Source organism: Gracilinanus agilis, chromosome 1, assembly GCF_016433145.1.
Source record: "Gracilinanus agilis isolate LMUSP501 chromosome 1, AgileGrace, whole genome shotgun sequence".
In the NCBI taxonomy this organism is placed as follows: domain Eukaryota; kingdom Metazoa; phylum Chordata; class Mammalia; order Didelphimorphia; family Didelphidae; genus Gracilinanus; species Gracilinanus agilis.
In genome coordinates this window covers 612,576,302-612,592,757 of record NC_058130.1, presented here as the reverse complement: position 1 = coordinate 612,592,757, position 16,456 = coordinate 612,576,302, and the positions used below count along the sequence as shown (strand labels likewise).

Below are 16,456 nucleotides of genomic sequence, written 5' to 3'. Positions count from 1 at the left end.
CAGCTATGAAAATTTTTGTACAAACAGGATCTTTCCCATTTAAAAATATCTCTTTGGGATACAGACTTAGTAAAGGTATTACTAGATCAAAAGGTATGAATTCTTTTATACCCCTTTGGGCATAATCCCAAATTGCCCTCCAGAATGGTTGGACCATTTCACAGCTCCACCAGCAATGCATTAGTGTCCAAATATTGATACATTCCCTCTAACATTTATCATTTTCCTTTACTGTCATAATAGCCAATCTGATGTGTTACGTGGTACCTCTGAATTGTTTCAATCTGCATTTCTCTAATCAAGAGGAATTGAGAACATTTTTTCATATGATTATTGATAACTTTGATTTCTTTATCTGAAAACTGCCTATTCACATCCTTTGACCATTTATCAATTGGGGAATGACTTGGATTCTTATAAATTTGACTTAGTTCTTCATATATTTGAGAAATAACACCTTTATCAGAGAAATTTGTTATACATTTTTTTTGCAGTTTGTTGTTTCCTTTCTAATCTTGGTTGCATTGGTTTTGTTTGTACAAACCCTTTTAAATTTAATATAATAAAAATTTTTCATTTTACATCTTTTAATGTTCTCTGTCTCTTGTTTAGTTATAAGTTCTTCCTTTCTTCATAAATCTGACGGGGAAACTATTTTACATTTCCCTAATTTACTTATAATATCACTCTTTACATTTAAATCATATACCCATTTTGACTTTATTTTTGTGTAGAGTGTGAAACATCAAGCTAAACCTAATTTTTGCCATACTGTTTTCCAATTTTCCCAGCAGTTTTTGTGAAATAATCAGTTCTTATCCCCAAATCTTGGATCTTTGGGTTTATTAAAGACTAGATTGCTGAGTTCATTTAGCCTTAATCTATTCCATTGATCCACCCTTCTGTTTCTTAGCCAGTGCCAGATTATTTTGATGATTACTGCTTTATAAGATCTGGTACTACTAGGCCACCATCCTTCACATTTTAAGAAAATTATTTCCCTTGATATTCATGATCTTTTGTTCTTCCAGATGAAGTTAATTTTTCTAGGTTTATATAATAGTTTTTTAGTAATCTGATTGGTATGGCACTGAAAAAGTAAATTAATTTAGGTAGGATCATCATTTTTATTATATTAGCTCACCTAACTATGAGCAATTACTGTTTTTCTAATTGTTTAAAACTAACTTTATTTGTGTGAAGTGTTTTGTAATTCTATTTAATTCCTGTATTTTTTTTTTTTTTTTTTTTGGCAAATAGATTCCCTACTATTTTATAGTGTCTAGAGTGATTTTAAATGGAGTTCTTCTTTCTAACACTGCTTGGCTTTGTTGGAAATATATAGATATGCTGATGGTTTCTGTGGGTTTGTTTTGAATCTGCAAAGTTATTAATTATTTCAACAAGTTTTTTAGTTGATTTTCTAGGATTCCCTAAGTAGAGCATCATATTATCTGCAAAGAATGAGAGTTTAGTTTCCTCATTGTTTATTTTAATTCAAATTACTTCAATTTCTTTTTCTTCTTTAATTGCTAAAGCTAAAGCTATCATTTCAAGTATAATATTAAATAATAGTGGTATTAATGGATATTCCTGCTTCACTTCTGATATGACTGGGAAGTCTTCTAACTTATCCCCATTGCAGATGATACTTGCTCATGGTTTTAGATAGATGCTACTTTTATTTTAAGAAAAAGTCCTTTTATTCCTATGCTTTCTAGTGTTTTTAATAGGAATGGGTGTTATATTTTGTCAAAGACTTTATCTGCATCTATTGAGATAATCATATGATTTCTGTTAGTTCGATTATTGGTCTGTGGTCAGTTATGCTGATAGTTTTCCTAATATTAAATCAGCCCTGGTCATAGTGAATAATCTGGGATTTCTCTATGAACTGGAAAAACCTCAATGAACTGACACAGAAGGAAATGTGATATATTGCTAGAGTCTCTTTGCTAGTATTTTATTTAAGATTTTTGAATCATTGTTCATTAAGGAAATCTGTCTGTAATTTTCTTTCTCTGTTTTTGGTCTTCCTGGATTAGGTATCAGCACCATATTTCTATCATGAAAAGAATTTTGTTAACTACTTTGCTTATTTTGCTAAATAGCTTATATAGTATTGGGATTAATTGTTCTTAAAATGTTCATTAGAATTCACTTGTGAATCCATCCAACTCTGGGGATTTTTTCTTAGGGAATTCATTGATGACTTGTTCAATTTCTTTTTCTGAGATGAGATTATTTAAGTATTCTATTTCCTCTTCTGTTCATCTAGGCAATTTGTGGTTTTGTAAGTATGTGTCCATTTCAACTAGATTATCAGTTTATTATCATATACTTGGGTAAAATAGCTCCTAATGATTGCTTTAGTTTCTTATTCAGTGGAGGTGAAATCACACATTTCATCTTTGGTACTGGTATTTGATTCTCTTCTTTCCTTTTTTAAATCAAATGAACCAATGTTTTTTTTTGTTTGTTTGTTTTATTTGTTTCTTTCATAGAACCAACTCCTAGTCTGATTTATTAGTGCAATAATTCTTTTACTTTCAGTTTTATTAATTTCTTCTTTTATTTTTAGGATTTCCAATTTAGTCTTTAATAGGGGATTTCTAATTTGTTCTTTTTCTAGTTTTTTTAGTTTCATACTCAGTTCATGGATCTTCTTTTTTTCAATTTTACTGATAAGAGTATTCAGGGATATAAATTTTCTCCTGAGTACTGTTTTGGTTATATCCCGTAAATTTTGATATGTTGTCTTCTCATTGTCATTCTCTTCAATGAAATCAGTGATTGTTTCTATGATCTGCTCTTTGACCCATCCCTTTTGAAGAATTAGTTTATTTAGTTTACAAATAATTTTAATTTGCCTTTCTAGGAAGGCTTATTCATTATAATTTTTTTAATTTAATTTAATTTTATTTTTTATAAGCAATGGAGGTCAAGTGACTTGCCCAGGGTCACACAGCTAGGAAGTGTCTGAGGTCAGATTTGAACCTAGAACCTTCCGTTCTCTAGGCCTGGCTCTCAATCCACTGAGCTACCCAGCTGCCCCCCTATTCATTATAATTTTTATTGTATTATGATCTGAAAAAGTTGCATTTATTATCTCTGCTTTTCTGCATTTGGTTGGGAAGTTTTTATGCCCTAGTACAGTGATGGGCAAACTACAGTCCTCGGGCCAGATGTGGCCCCCTGAAATGTTCTATCCGGCCATGCAACATTATTCCAAACCTGATGATTACAATGACTAGGATACAATACAATGGAACTTTGAAAGAGTTGCCTTAGAAACCGTCTGACAGATGAGCATTTTCTTTCCTTTGGCCCCCTCTTTAAAAAGTTTGCCCATCACTGCCCTAGTACATGGTCAATTTTTGTATATGTACCATGTGCTACTAAAAAGAAGGTATATACTTTTTTATCCCTATTCAATTTTCTCCAGATATTTATTAAATCTAACTTTTCTAAAACTTCCTTTACTTCTTTCTTATTTATTTTTTGGTTAGATTTATCTAGTTCTGATAGAGGAAGGTTGAAATCTCCCACTATTATAGTTTTACTGTCTTTTTCCTTCTTAAGCTCCTTTATTTTCTCCTTTAAAATCTGGATGCAATAATATTTGCTGTATATGTTAAGTACTGATATGACTTAATTTTCTATACTACATTTTATCCAGATGTAATTTATCTCCTTATCTCTTTTAATCACATGTATTTTTGATTTAGCTTTGCCTAAGATCATGTTTGTACTCCTGCTTCTTTTTATTTTACGTGAAGCCCAATAAATCCTGCTCCAGTCCTTTACCTTTACTCTGTGGGTGTCTACTTGCCTCAAATGGGCTTCTTGTATACAGCATATGTCAGGATTCTGTTTTTTAATCCATTCTGCTTCCATTTTATGGGTGAGTTCATCCCATTTACATTCATATTTATGATTACCATTATGTATTCCCCTCCATCTTGTTTTCCTCTTTTAATCCTGCCCTTTCTCCTTTTACCCTGTCCTCCTATACCAGGGCTTTGTTTTTAATCATACCCCACATTCTGCCTTCCTTATATTACTCCCCTTCCCACCACCACTCTTTTTATTCCTCTCCTACTTTCTCTATAGGGTATTTTAATCACCCCTCCTCCAACTTCCCCCTCCTTTATGTTTCTCTACTCCCAACCATCCCCTTTTTTCCCCCCCTTTTACTTCTCTATAGGGTAATATAGAATTCTGTAACCCACTGAATCTGGTTGTTCTTCCCTCTTTGAGCCAATTCCAATGAGAGTAAGGTTTATGTATTATCTATCACCATCCTCATCCTCTCCTCCACTGTAATAGTTTTTTCCCCAGTGCCTCTGTATGTATTATAATTTACCCCATTTTATTTCTCTATCTTCCATTATTTCTTAGTACAATACTCTTTTTCACTTCTATATATTTTTTGCATATCATCCTAAACAGCTTACCTCTGTCTATGCATAATTCTAACTAATATGATAATGATAAAAACATTTTTAAAGTTACAAATATCATCTTTGCATATAGGAATATAAACAATTTGATCTTATTGAGGCTGTTGAAATTTTTTTCTTTTTTTTATTTATCTCTGTATACTTTTCTTGAATTTTGTATTTGAACATCAAAATTTCTGTTTAGTTCTGGTCTTTTCTTCAGGAATGCTTGGAAACCTTCTATTTTATTAAATTACCAAATTTTCCCCTTATAGAATGTAGTCATCTTTGAAGGATAGATGATTTTTGTTTGTAAACCCAGTTTCCTTGCCTTTTGGAATTTCATATTCCAAGCTTCTGATCCTTTAAGTATGGAAGCTGCCAAATCCTGTGTAATCCTGACCAGGACTCCATGACATTTGAATTGTTTCTTTCTAGCTGCTTGTAGCATTTTTTCCTTGGCCTGGGAGATCATGAATTTGGCTGTAACAGTCCTGGGAATTGTAATTTGCAGGAGGATTCTTTCAATTACTATTTTACCCTCTTGTTTAAGAATATCAGGGCAGTTTTCTTTGATAATTTCCTGTAATATTATGTTTCAGCTTTGTTTTTTTTTTAAATAATGACTTTTAGATAGTCCTATAATTCTTAGGTTGTCTCTTCTGGATCTATTTTCCAGATCATTTTTTAATGAGGTATTTCATATTTTCTTCTCTTTTTTTCATTCTTTTGATTTTGTTTTATTGTCTCTTGATGTCTTATGAAATGTCATTTGCTTCTATTTGTCCAGTTCTAATTTTTAAAGACTGACTGTCTTCCATGACTTTTTGATCCTCCTTTTCCATTTGGTTCATTCTACTTTTCATGGGACTCTTTTTCTTCATTGGATTTTTGATTCTGTTTTTCCAGTTGTCCAATTTTGCTTTTTAAGCATTGCTTAAAGCAATTAAAACTGCTTCTTGCATTACTTTCATTTCTTTTTCCCACTTTTCTTCTACCTCTCTTATTTGATTTTGAATTTCTTTTTGAGTTCTTCTAGCACCTCAGACCAATTCCCATTCTTCTTTTAAGTTTTGCATGTGGTTGCTTGGATCTCATTATTCTGTACTGACTCAGTGCCTTGTTCTTCTTTGTCTCTATAGAAATTTTCTGTGGTTAGGTGTTTCTTTTGCTGTTTGCTAGTTTTCTCATCCTTTTTTTGTCTACAGACTGGGAGTTCTGAAAGCTGCTGATTCTGTCTCCTCTGCTAATGGCTTGCAGGAACCAGCACTCTGAGATATTTTGCCCTGGAGCTAAGGGCTTCACTCGCAGCATAGGCTTGAAAGGGCTCAGTGCTATAGACTTCTGGGCCTCATTGTGGGCTGGTGTCAGGGCCTGGTACTTCAAGGGATGGTTCTGAAGTGTTCTTTTCTTCGTATAGACAGGGTCCTTGGATCCTGAAGTTGGATTTAGCCCAGGCTTGGAACCTGGAGTAGGAGGTAGGGGGTGGTTGCCTAGCACTCCTCTGTGTGCAATTTGCTTCTGCTTCCCCCTTATCCTGTAAAATTTGATTCTCTCTGTCCACCATTCAAGTTGTTTTCTGTAAGAGCCCTCTCATTCTGTCTTGTTTGTTTTTGATTCCTGTCATTTTGAGGCACTTTGTAAAGATTGGTTTGGAAGGATTGTCAGAGAGGTTTCAGCTTTTGCTATGACTAAAATGCCATCTTGGCTACGCCCGCCTAATCCCTGATATGTATTTTCAGCGGAATACTTCTAACTAAATCTTCCAATGCAGCTTTTGTGTCTGGTCTAGAAGTTTATAGAAGGGAACCCTTAGAAAGAATCACATAGCCTCTGCTCTGAGGAGCTCACAGTCTGTCAGAAGAGATAACATTTACATCTAAAAAGAATATATAACATTCACAAAATAAATATCAGGTAATTTTGAAATCCAGGAACTTGAGGGTATGGGGATTAGGAGAGGTTGCATGTAGAAACTGGTGCTTCAACTAAACTTTGAAGACATCTAGAAATTCTAAGAGTAGGAGGTAAGGAAGGAATATGTTTCATGCATGGGGGAAAAGTTGTTCAAAGGCATTGAAACTTAATGCATTAGCACCCAGAGGCCCTTTTGGAGTGAGGAAAAAAAGATTCCTGATCAAAGAAAGGACAGAATGCCCCACACCTGGAGGAATGCCCTAAGGCAGACCATGAAGTCCTTTACAAATAGAAAACAAATAACTCAGGAAAAGGTTTCTCCTTATTAACTATTCGGTATTAAAAGCAAAGAAAGAGATAATTTTCCAGGCCCTGGTTGTTCCTTATGAGGGATCACCAGGGCAGGAGAAATCTTTGAGGGGAATCATTAGAGCAAGGCAGTTGACCTGCAGGGCAGGAAGAGAGCAGGTATTGCCCATAATCCTGACAAAGGACTCAATCTCTTTCCCTCTGAAGTTACTGTAATAAATTTATAAAAGATATGCAAGGTCAGACTTCTCAGCTGGGATTCTGAAACTAGACCTTTTACCAGTGTGTTAATGGAGGGGAGAGCTAGAATGAGGAGAGAGAAGTCTGTGGCAGAGAAATGATGGCCTGGGGGTTCAGGTGGAGACAAAAGTGTTGTTGCCTATCTGTATACATCTCTCTGTGCTTTGTATTTCCCAAGAGAGTAGGCTATAATGTCTTTCAGACATACCTGCTGCAAAAGTCATGGGGCCCTGGTAGTCAGAACTTGCTATATCTTAACATCTCTCTGAAATGTAGGAATTGGGATAGATCGTGTTGTGTAGCTTGTCCCCTAAATTGTATACAGGTAAAATTAGGGTATTCCAAAGTTAACTTCATGGACTCTATGTTTATTTTTTCACTGCCCAAGAGGCCCAGCTCAGTTTTTCTAGAATCAGTCTATATAGTGCATCACCTAGTGCCATGGAAGATACACATCCAATAGCCTAGCCTAGTTGAGGGTCAACTGAAAAAAATTCCAACCAAATTAACTTTTATTGATGCTTTTTTATTTTCTACCTCATTCAGTTCTGGATACCAAGTCTTCCCACCCTCCCACTCCCAAACACCCTCCAACCCCCAACCTGAACCTTTCTGGGCAACAAAGAAAAACAGTTGAGGAAAACTAACCAATGTGGTGGTTGCATTCGACAGTATGTATATATACATATATAATACATATAAATACTCAGCTTCCTTTTGGTGTTATTTTCATTTATATTATTGTAATCATTGTATATACTGTTCTTGTTCTACCTAACATCACCACATCAATTCTTTTTTTTTATTAGACATTTATTAATATTCGTTTTTAACCTGTTTACATACTTTATGCCCCTACTTTCCCCTTCACCCCCCACTTTCCCCCCACCCATGGCCAACGCACATTTCCACTGGTTGTAACATGTGTCCTTGTTCAGGGTCTATTTCCCATTCATGTCCGCCTCAGTCCATGCATTCAAGCAATTGTTTATCTTATATGTTTCCTCTCCTGCAGTCCTTCCTCTGAATGTGGGTAGCATCTTTACCATAAATCCCTCAGAGCTGTCTTGTGTCATTGCAGTGCTGCTGGTACAGGAGCCCATTACATTCGATTTTACCATAGTATATCAGTCTCTGTGTACAATGTTCTTCTGGCTCTGCTCCTTTCGCTCTGCATCACTTCCTGGAGGTCTCTCCAATTTGCATGGAATTCTTCCAGTTTATTATTCCTTTTAGCACAATAGTATTCCATCACCTGCATATACCACAATTTGTTCAGCCATTCCCCAATTGAAGGACATCCCCTCATTTTCCAGTTTTTTGCCACTACAAAAAGTGCAGCTATAAATATTTTCGTACAAGTCTGTTTCTCTATGATCTCTTTGGGGTACAAACCCAACATGGTATGACTGGATCAAAGGGCAGGCAGTCTTTTATAGCCCTTTGGGCATAGTTCCAAATTGCCAGCCAGAATGGTTGGATCATTTCACAACTCCACCAGCAATGCATTAATGTCCCAATTTTGCCACATCCCCTCCAACATTCATTACTCTCCCCTCCTTTCATTTTAGCCAATCTGCTAGGTGTGAGGTGATACCTCAGAGTTGTTTTGATTTGCATTTCTCTAATTATTAGAGATTTAGAACACTTTCTCATGTGCTTATTGATACTTTTGATTTCTTTACCTGAAAATTGCCTATTCATGTCTCTTGCCCATTTATTAATTGGGAATGGCTTGATTTTTTATACAATTGCTTTAACTCCTTGTATATTTGAGTGATTAGGCCCCTGTCAGAGTTTTTTGTTATAAAGATTTTTTCCCAATTTGTTGTTTCCCTTCTGATTTTGACTACATTGTTTTTGTTTGTACAAAAGCTTTTTAGCTTAATATAACCAAAACCATTAAATTTACATTTTGTAATTTTCTCTAACTCTTGCTTGGTTTTAAAATCTTTCCTTTTCCAGAGATCTGACAAGTATAGTATTCTGTGTTCACTTAACTTATTTATAGTTTCCCTCTTTATATTCAAGTCATTCACCCATTCTGAATTTATCTTGGTGTAGGGTGTGAGATGTTGATCTAAACCTAATCTCTCCCATATTGTTTTCCAAATTTCCCAGCAGTTTTTGTCAAATAGTGGATTCATGTCCCAAAAGTTGGGCTCTTTGGGTTTATCATACACTGTCTTGCTGATGTCATTAACCCCGAGTCTATTCCACTGATCCTCCCTTCTATCTCTTAGCCAGTACCATATTGATTTAATGACTGCTGCTTTATAGTATAGTTTGATATCTGGTACTGCTAGGCCCCCTTCCTTCACATTTTTTTTCATTATTTCCCTTGATATTCTTGATCTTTTGTTATTCCAAATGAAATTTGTTATAGTTTTTCCTAATTCAGTAAAGAAGTTTTTTGGTAATTTGATAGGTATGGCGCTAAATAGGTAAATTAATTTGGGTAGGATGTTCATTTTTATTATGTTAGCTCATCCTACCCATGAACAGTTAATGGCTTTCCAATTGTTGAGGTCCAGTTTTATTTGTTTGGAAAGTGTTTTGTAGTTGTTTTCGTATAATAGCTATGTTTGTTTTGTTAGGTTGATTCCCAAGAATTTTATATTGTCTAGGGTGATTTTAAATGGTGTTTCTCTTTCTACCTCTTGCTGTTCTAATTTGTTGGAAATGTATAGAAATGCTGATGATTTATGTGCATTTATTTTGTATCCTGCCACTTTGCTAAAGTTGTTGATTATTTCTACCAGCCTCTTAGTTGATTCTCTAGGATTTTTTAAGTATACCATCATATCATCTGCAAAGAGTGATAGCTTAGTCTCCTCATTGCCTATTTTGATACCTTCAATTTCTTTTTCTTCTCTAATTGCTATTGCTAGTGTTTCTAGTACTATGTTTAATAATAGAGGTGATAATGGGCATCCTTGTTTCACTCCTGATCTTATTGGGAAGGCTTCTAATTTATCCCCATTGCATATGATGCTTGTTGATGGTTTTAGGTATATATTGTTTATTATTTTTAGGAAGGGTCCTTCTATTCCTATACTTTTCAGTGTTTTCAATAGGAATGGATGCTGTATTTTGTCAAAGGCTTTTTCAGCATCTATTGAGATAATCATGTGATTTTTGTTTGTTAGACTGTTGATATGGTCAATTATGTGGATGGTTTTCCTAATGTTGAACCATCCTTGCATTCCTGGTATAAATCCCACCTGATCATGGTGGATGATCTTCTTAATTACTTGCTGGAGTCCACCACATCAATTCTTACAAGTCAACTCTTGTTTCTTTGTATTCTTCCTATTCATTGTTTTTTGCAGTGCAATCATATTGCAACCATAAAATCAGTAGAAATATCCACCAGACATGATATGACAGAGAAGTAATATCTGACAGAGACAATACAATGCAATGCCCAGAAGAGATAGAGATTGACTTCCTGACACAATGACTGGCAGAAAGTCATGCAACATCTCCAGCAGAGATGGTGAGGCAGCCCTGCAGCACAGTAAGGGTATATTAGTACTGGCCATTTGTACTTCTTGTATGTGCCCTGGTCATGAGTTCCTAGTCTGTGTCCCTTCCCTGTGACTATTCTTGTGTGTTTGTCCTCCAGGAGTGTTTCTTGGTCACAAAAATTCTTTGTGCCCCCTGCCTCACTGGAGGTATGGCAGGGAATCTATGGGAGAGAGACTCTATTCATGCATAAAGTGGTCCCATTTCTATTGTCTCAGTTGGACATCTATGCTGATGCTGGTTGTTGAATTGTGGGTCTTTGTTACTCTCTGTTGGGCTTCAGTTCAGCTATTCAGCTTCTTGAGGGCTCTGTCCCTATTACTTTTTGCTGTCATCTAAGGTTGTAGTAGTTAATAAACCTCTCCCTGAGAGGAGACAAGTACAGTTCTTTTAATGCAGTCATCAAAGGCATGCAAAGCACTCCAGTCTAAAACTAAGTCTCTTCTTTTGATCTTTTTCTATAAGTACTGAATTAGACAACTATCTAGCTTAGGGTTAGACAATTTCTTTAACTCGTATTAAGACCCTTATTGCAGTTTTCATCCTCAAATCCATTTTGAGACTCTACCCCAAAACCCCACCACTCTCCTTTTCCTTCAACCCCAGAAGCAGTGAGGGAACTGTGAGAAAGCTCCTCACACATAATTGATATGCAAATGAACATAAGGATAAGAACCAGGCTTCAAAGCAAAATCACAGGCTGTTCCATATTCCTACTATTTACTACTATACCAGTAAACAACAGAATCATTGACTTTTGTGAAACATTTCATATGATTTTGCTACACTTGCATGGTCTCTCCTAAACCTTAAATAGACCATGGTCCTATTCTAAAACATGCTGCCTTTTTCCTTTTAAAGAGCCTAAGAAAATTAACTCATTAGCAACTGAGTGATCTAAAGATATTAGTGACTACTTAAAACTGCTAAGCTTAATTACATTTGTTTTGTCAACTTACTGTGCAATCTGAGAGTGAGATATCTCAAGCCTTTGGTCAGCACACTCTATGATCTCCTCATATGATGTTACCTTTAACAAGATAAAGTTTAATATTAAAAAAAGAAAAAAAACCAAGCAAAGGTCATAGAAATTTAGGCATTAAAAAGGGACCTAAAGCAAACATATTTGTTATTTGATAATCATTAATTTGATTATTATGGCTTGTTGATAAAGCTATTTTTATTTTGTAAGATTTTTCTCATTTTACTTCATTTGTTGATGGTGTGAAATTATCATAGGGACTGTATAATTGTCATAAAACTAAAAAAAATCTTAAAAAAATAAACATTTTAGGAAAGAGCTCAATAACTCTTCAAATCTAGAATATGAATTGTTTGAAGAAAGTGCCATGAAGATGCCTGAAGAAACCTCCTTAGAAGACCCAGAATGAACCATGGAGCATAATTAATTGAACTGTGGGGGGCTGTAAAATTTATTTTGTATGTATACTCTTATGCCAAAGGCGACTGACCCCAATTGGCTTTTTGTCAGTGTGCCTAGCAATCATTGGTTTTGTTTTCGTTCCCTTTCATCCACAAATTATGTAATTTATAAGTTGACTATGTTTACAAGATCCACTGGGGAGACTAGTCTTCCAAAGGATCTCAGAGGGTATTGTAAAATTAAAATCTGTTATCCTAAAAACTACAATTTCCAGCAAAACTACAATTCCCAGCAAAACTACGATTCCCAGAACCTCACTTACTTCCTGTTGTTACATGCTGATTTAGACAGGATATAAATTGGGTGGTAGATAGGCTATAAATTGGGAGGAGTTCCATGTCTAGCTTTTTTCCCTTCCTGTTGGAGGCTTTGATGGAGTGGGCATTTTGAGGAAGTAGAAAAAGCTCCTCATGTAGTAATGTGGTTCTATTTTGTCAGAGAATAAACTTTATAAAAATTACAGCCAGCTCCCAAGAATTTGGAGATTTCCCTGGCCCTGGCTCTAACATATATAAAAGAGAAGAATGTAGCCCTGCAGGTTCAGATGGCATGCTTTTTCAACCTAAAAAAGATTAAAGTTAGATGGTAATTCAGAGATCACCTGTTTTATCCCCAACTCAATTCCCTTATTTTAAATATTAAAAAAAAACACTAGGGCCCAGAGAGTCTAAATGAGTTATCCATGGTCACATAGTGATAATAATCATAATGATAATAAAAATAGCTAACATGTATATAACACCTACAATATGCCAAACACTTTGTTTTATAAATATTATCTCATTTGGTCCTTACAAAAATTCTGGGAGGTAGTGCTATTATTGTCCCTGGTAGAGCTAGGACACTATCTGGATACAGTGTGAAAGGTAGGCAGTGAGTGGGGATTCCCATGCTATAAGGGGGTGAAACTGCATGAATCAAAGCACAAGCTGACCACCCCTCATCCCCCCACCTACTGTGCCAGAGTTAGAGCCAGGGCCAGGGAAATCTCCAAATTCTTGGGAGCTGGCTGAAAGCATCACAGACTTACCCCTGAGGGCTGTGCAAGACCTTGGCAGTGATATTTGAGGCTTAACAGCATAGAACTTGGTCCTTGCAGGGGGCAGCAACCCTGTGGCCACAGAAGAGGAAGGGAAGAGAGCCTCAGGGCAAAATACACAGTGTAGCCTTCTACACCACAGACCCACCCTTGAAAATCCAAGCTGTAGAACCTAAGGAAGATAGCCTCAGGGAAAACCACATTGAAGCAATCTACACAAAAAACATCACAGATCTACCTGCCCTCACTCAGGTCTCTGACAGGGAAGATATTACCAAGGCAAACCCCTGCAAGACAGAAGCTAAGAAAGAAATGACCACCAACATGCAGGAATCCCAATCTTCCAGTGGCAAAAGGAGTAAACAATAGCAAAAAAACCTCTTGACCCTGGAAAATTTCTATGGAGAAAAAGAGCAAAATATAGAAGCAATAGGAGAAAATGAGAAACAAACAAACACATGCAAATTCCTCCCCCCAAAATGGAAATTGGTCACAAGCTCTGGAGGAACTCAAAAAGGAATTCAAGAACCAAGAAGAAAGATAGAAGAAAAATGGGAAGAAAAGTGGGAAAAAGAAATGAAAGCAATACAAAAAGAAAATAAAAGCTTAAAGGACAAAATTGCCCAAATGGAAAAAGAGGTACAAAAATCAAATAAAGTAATAAGCAAATTGGAGACAAGAATTGACCTACTGGAAGCCATGAAAAGCAGGATAGTCCAAACTGAAAAGGAAAATCAAAAGATCATAGCTGAAAACCAGTCTTTAAAGACTAGAACTAGTCAAGTAGAAGCTAATGATCACAAAAGACCACAAGAAATAATAAAGCAAACTCAAAAGAATGAAAAAAACAGAAGGAAGCATGAAATATCTCATTGAAAAGACAATTGACGTGGAAAATAGATCAAGGATAAGCAATTTGAGAATTATTGGACTGGCTGAAAGCATGGAACAAAAATAAAGCCTAGACATCATATTACAAATAATTATCCAAGAAAACTGCTCTAATATTCTTAAACAAGAGGGGAAAATAGATATTGAAAGAATCTACATATTACCCCCCCCCCACATTAAATCCCCAAAAGACAACTCCCAGGAATATTATTCAAATTCAAGAGCTTTCAGTTAAATGAGAAAATACTGTAAGCAGCCATAAAGAAACAATTCAGATATCATGGAGTCCCAGTCAGGATTATATAGGATCTGGCGGCTTCCACACTAAAAGACCACAAGACTTGGAATATGATATTCAGGAAGGCAAGAGAACTGGGGCTACAACAAAGAATCACCTACCCATCAAAAGTGACTATATCTTTCAGGGGAAAGTATAAGCATTTAATAGAATAGAAGATTTCCAAGCCTTCCTAAAGAAAAGACGAGAACTAAATGGAAAATTTGATGTCCAAATATAAAATTCAAGAGAACCATAAAAAGGTAAAAGAGAAAGAGCGAAATAAAATTTAAGAGATTCAATAAGGTCAAATTGATTATATTCCTATATGGAAAAATGATATCTGTAACTCTTAAAAATTGTTTTCATTATCATAGTAGATATAAGGAATATACATAGACAGAGATCATGGTATTAAGCTGTTTAAGATGATATGTAAAAACATTGGCGGGGGGAAAGAGGATGGTACTAAAAGATACTTGAAGGAAGAGTTAAAATAGGATAAATTATACCACATAAAGTAGCATATGGCAGCAGGAGAGAATACTGTTCTAAGAAGGGGAGGAAGAGAGTGGTGATAGGTAATACTTAAATCTTAATCTCAGTGGAATTGGTTCTGAGAGGGAAGAACAGCTAGATTTATTCGAGTATAGAATTCTATCTTACCCTACAGAGTAGTTGAAAGGGAATAGGAAAGTGGTGTGTGTGAAGGAGAATATTAAGAGAGAAGTAAAAGTTGGGGGGGGGTGATTAAAAGACCTTAAAGAGAAATAGAAGGGGAATAAGAAAGGAGGGGGTGTGAAGGACAGTAAAATAAGGGTGGGGAAAAGGGGGCCTGATTAAAAGCAAAACACTGGTATGTAGGGACATAGTGAAAGAAGAAAGGGCAGGATTAAAAGAGAAAATCAAAATGATGGGGAATACACAGCTGGTAACCATAACACTGAATGTGAATGGATGAACTTACCCATAAAACAGAAACAGATAGCAGAATGGATTAAAAACCAAAATCCTAGCATATATTATCTACAAGAAACACACATAAGGCAAGTATTCACACAGGGTAAAGGTAAGAGGATGGAGCAGAATTTATTGGGCATCAACTGAGAAGAACAAGGCAGGAATTGACAAAGCCAAAGTAAAAATAGATCTGATTAAAAGAGATAAGGAAGGTAATTACATACTGATAAAAGGCAGTATAGACAATGAAAAAATATCAGTACTCAACATGTATACACGAAATGGTATAACATCCAGATTTTTAAAGGAGAAACTATTTGAGTTTAAGGAGGAAATAGTAAAATTATGCTAGTGGGAGACCTCAACCTTCCACTATCAGATCTAGATAAATCAAACCAAAAAATAAATAAGAAATGTGAATGAATGTGAGATGTGAAAGAAATTTAGAAAAATTAGTTGATAGATATATGGAGAAAAGCAAACAGGGATAAAAAGGGATATACTTTCTTTTCATGTAGATGTAACATTTACAAAGATTTACCATGTACTAGTGTATAAAAACATTGCAAACAAATGCATAAAAGTAGAAATAATAAATGCAACTTTCTCAGATCATAATGTGATAAAAATTATAATTAGTGAGTGCACAGGGGGAGGCAAATTAAAAATTAATTGGAAATTAAATCATCCTATTCTCCAAAACTGATGGGTTAAAGAACAATTAATAGAAACAATTATGGATTTCATTGAAGAGAAAAACAATGAGGAAACAATATATCAAAATTTATGGGATACAACCAAAACAATAGTCAGGGGAAAATTTATATCTCTGAGTGTCTATATTAACAAAAAAGAGAAAGAGGAGATCAATGAATTGGGCATGCAACAAAAAAAGTCTAGAAAAAAAAACAAATTAAAAACCCTCTGATAAAGACCAAATTAGAAATCCTAAAAATCAAAGGAGAAATTAATAAAACTGAAAGTAAAAGAACTATTGAATTAATAAAATAAGACTACAAGCTGATATTTTGCAAAACAAATAGAATAGACAAAGTATTGGTTAATGTAATTTAAAAAAAAGAAAGAAGAGAACCAAATTAATAGTATTATGAATGAAAAGGACAATCCCACCTCTAATGAAGAGGAAATTAAGGCAATCATTAAGAGCTATTTCACTCAATTATATGACAATAAATAAGGCAATCTAGGTGAAATGGATGAATATTTACAAAAATATAAACTGCCTAGATTAACAGAAGAGGAAATAGGATACTTAAATAATCCCACATCAGAAAAAGAAATTGAACAAGCATTCAAGGAAATCTCTAAGAAACAATCAACACAGCCAGATGGATTCAGAAGTGAATTCTTTTTTTTTTTTAAACCCTTGTACTTCGTGTATTGTCTCA

At 35.1% G+C, this 16,456-nt stretch overlaps 1 protein-coding gene across 1 annotated transcript in view; it reads right to left on the bottom strand.

The window, feature by feature from the left end:
• Window positions 1-16,456, bottom strand: part of CAGE1 (cancer antigen 1) — a 108,932-nt gene that overhangs the window by 11,555 nt on the left and 80,921 nt on the right. Inside the window, exon 12 of the mRNA XM_044683686.1 lies at window positions 11,396-11,466. Within this exon, the coding sequence (XP_044539621.1) occupies window positions 11,396-11,466 (71 nt within the window). The remainder of the gene's footprint in view (window positions 1-11,395; window positions 11,467-16,456) is intronic.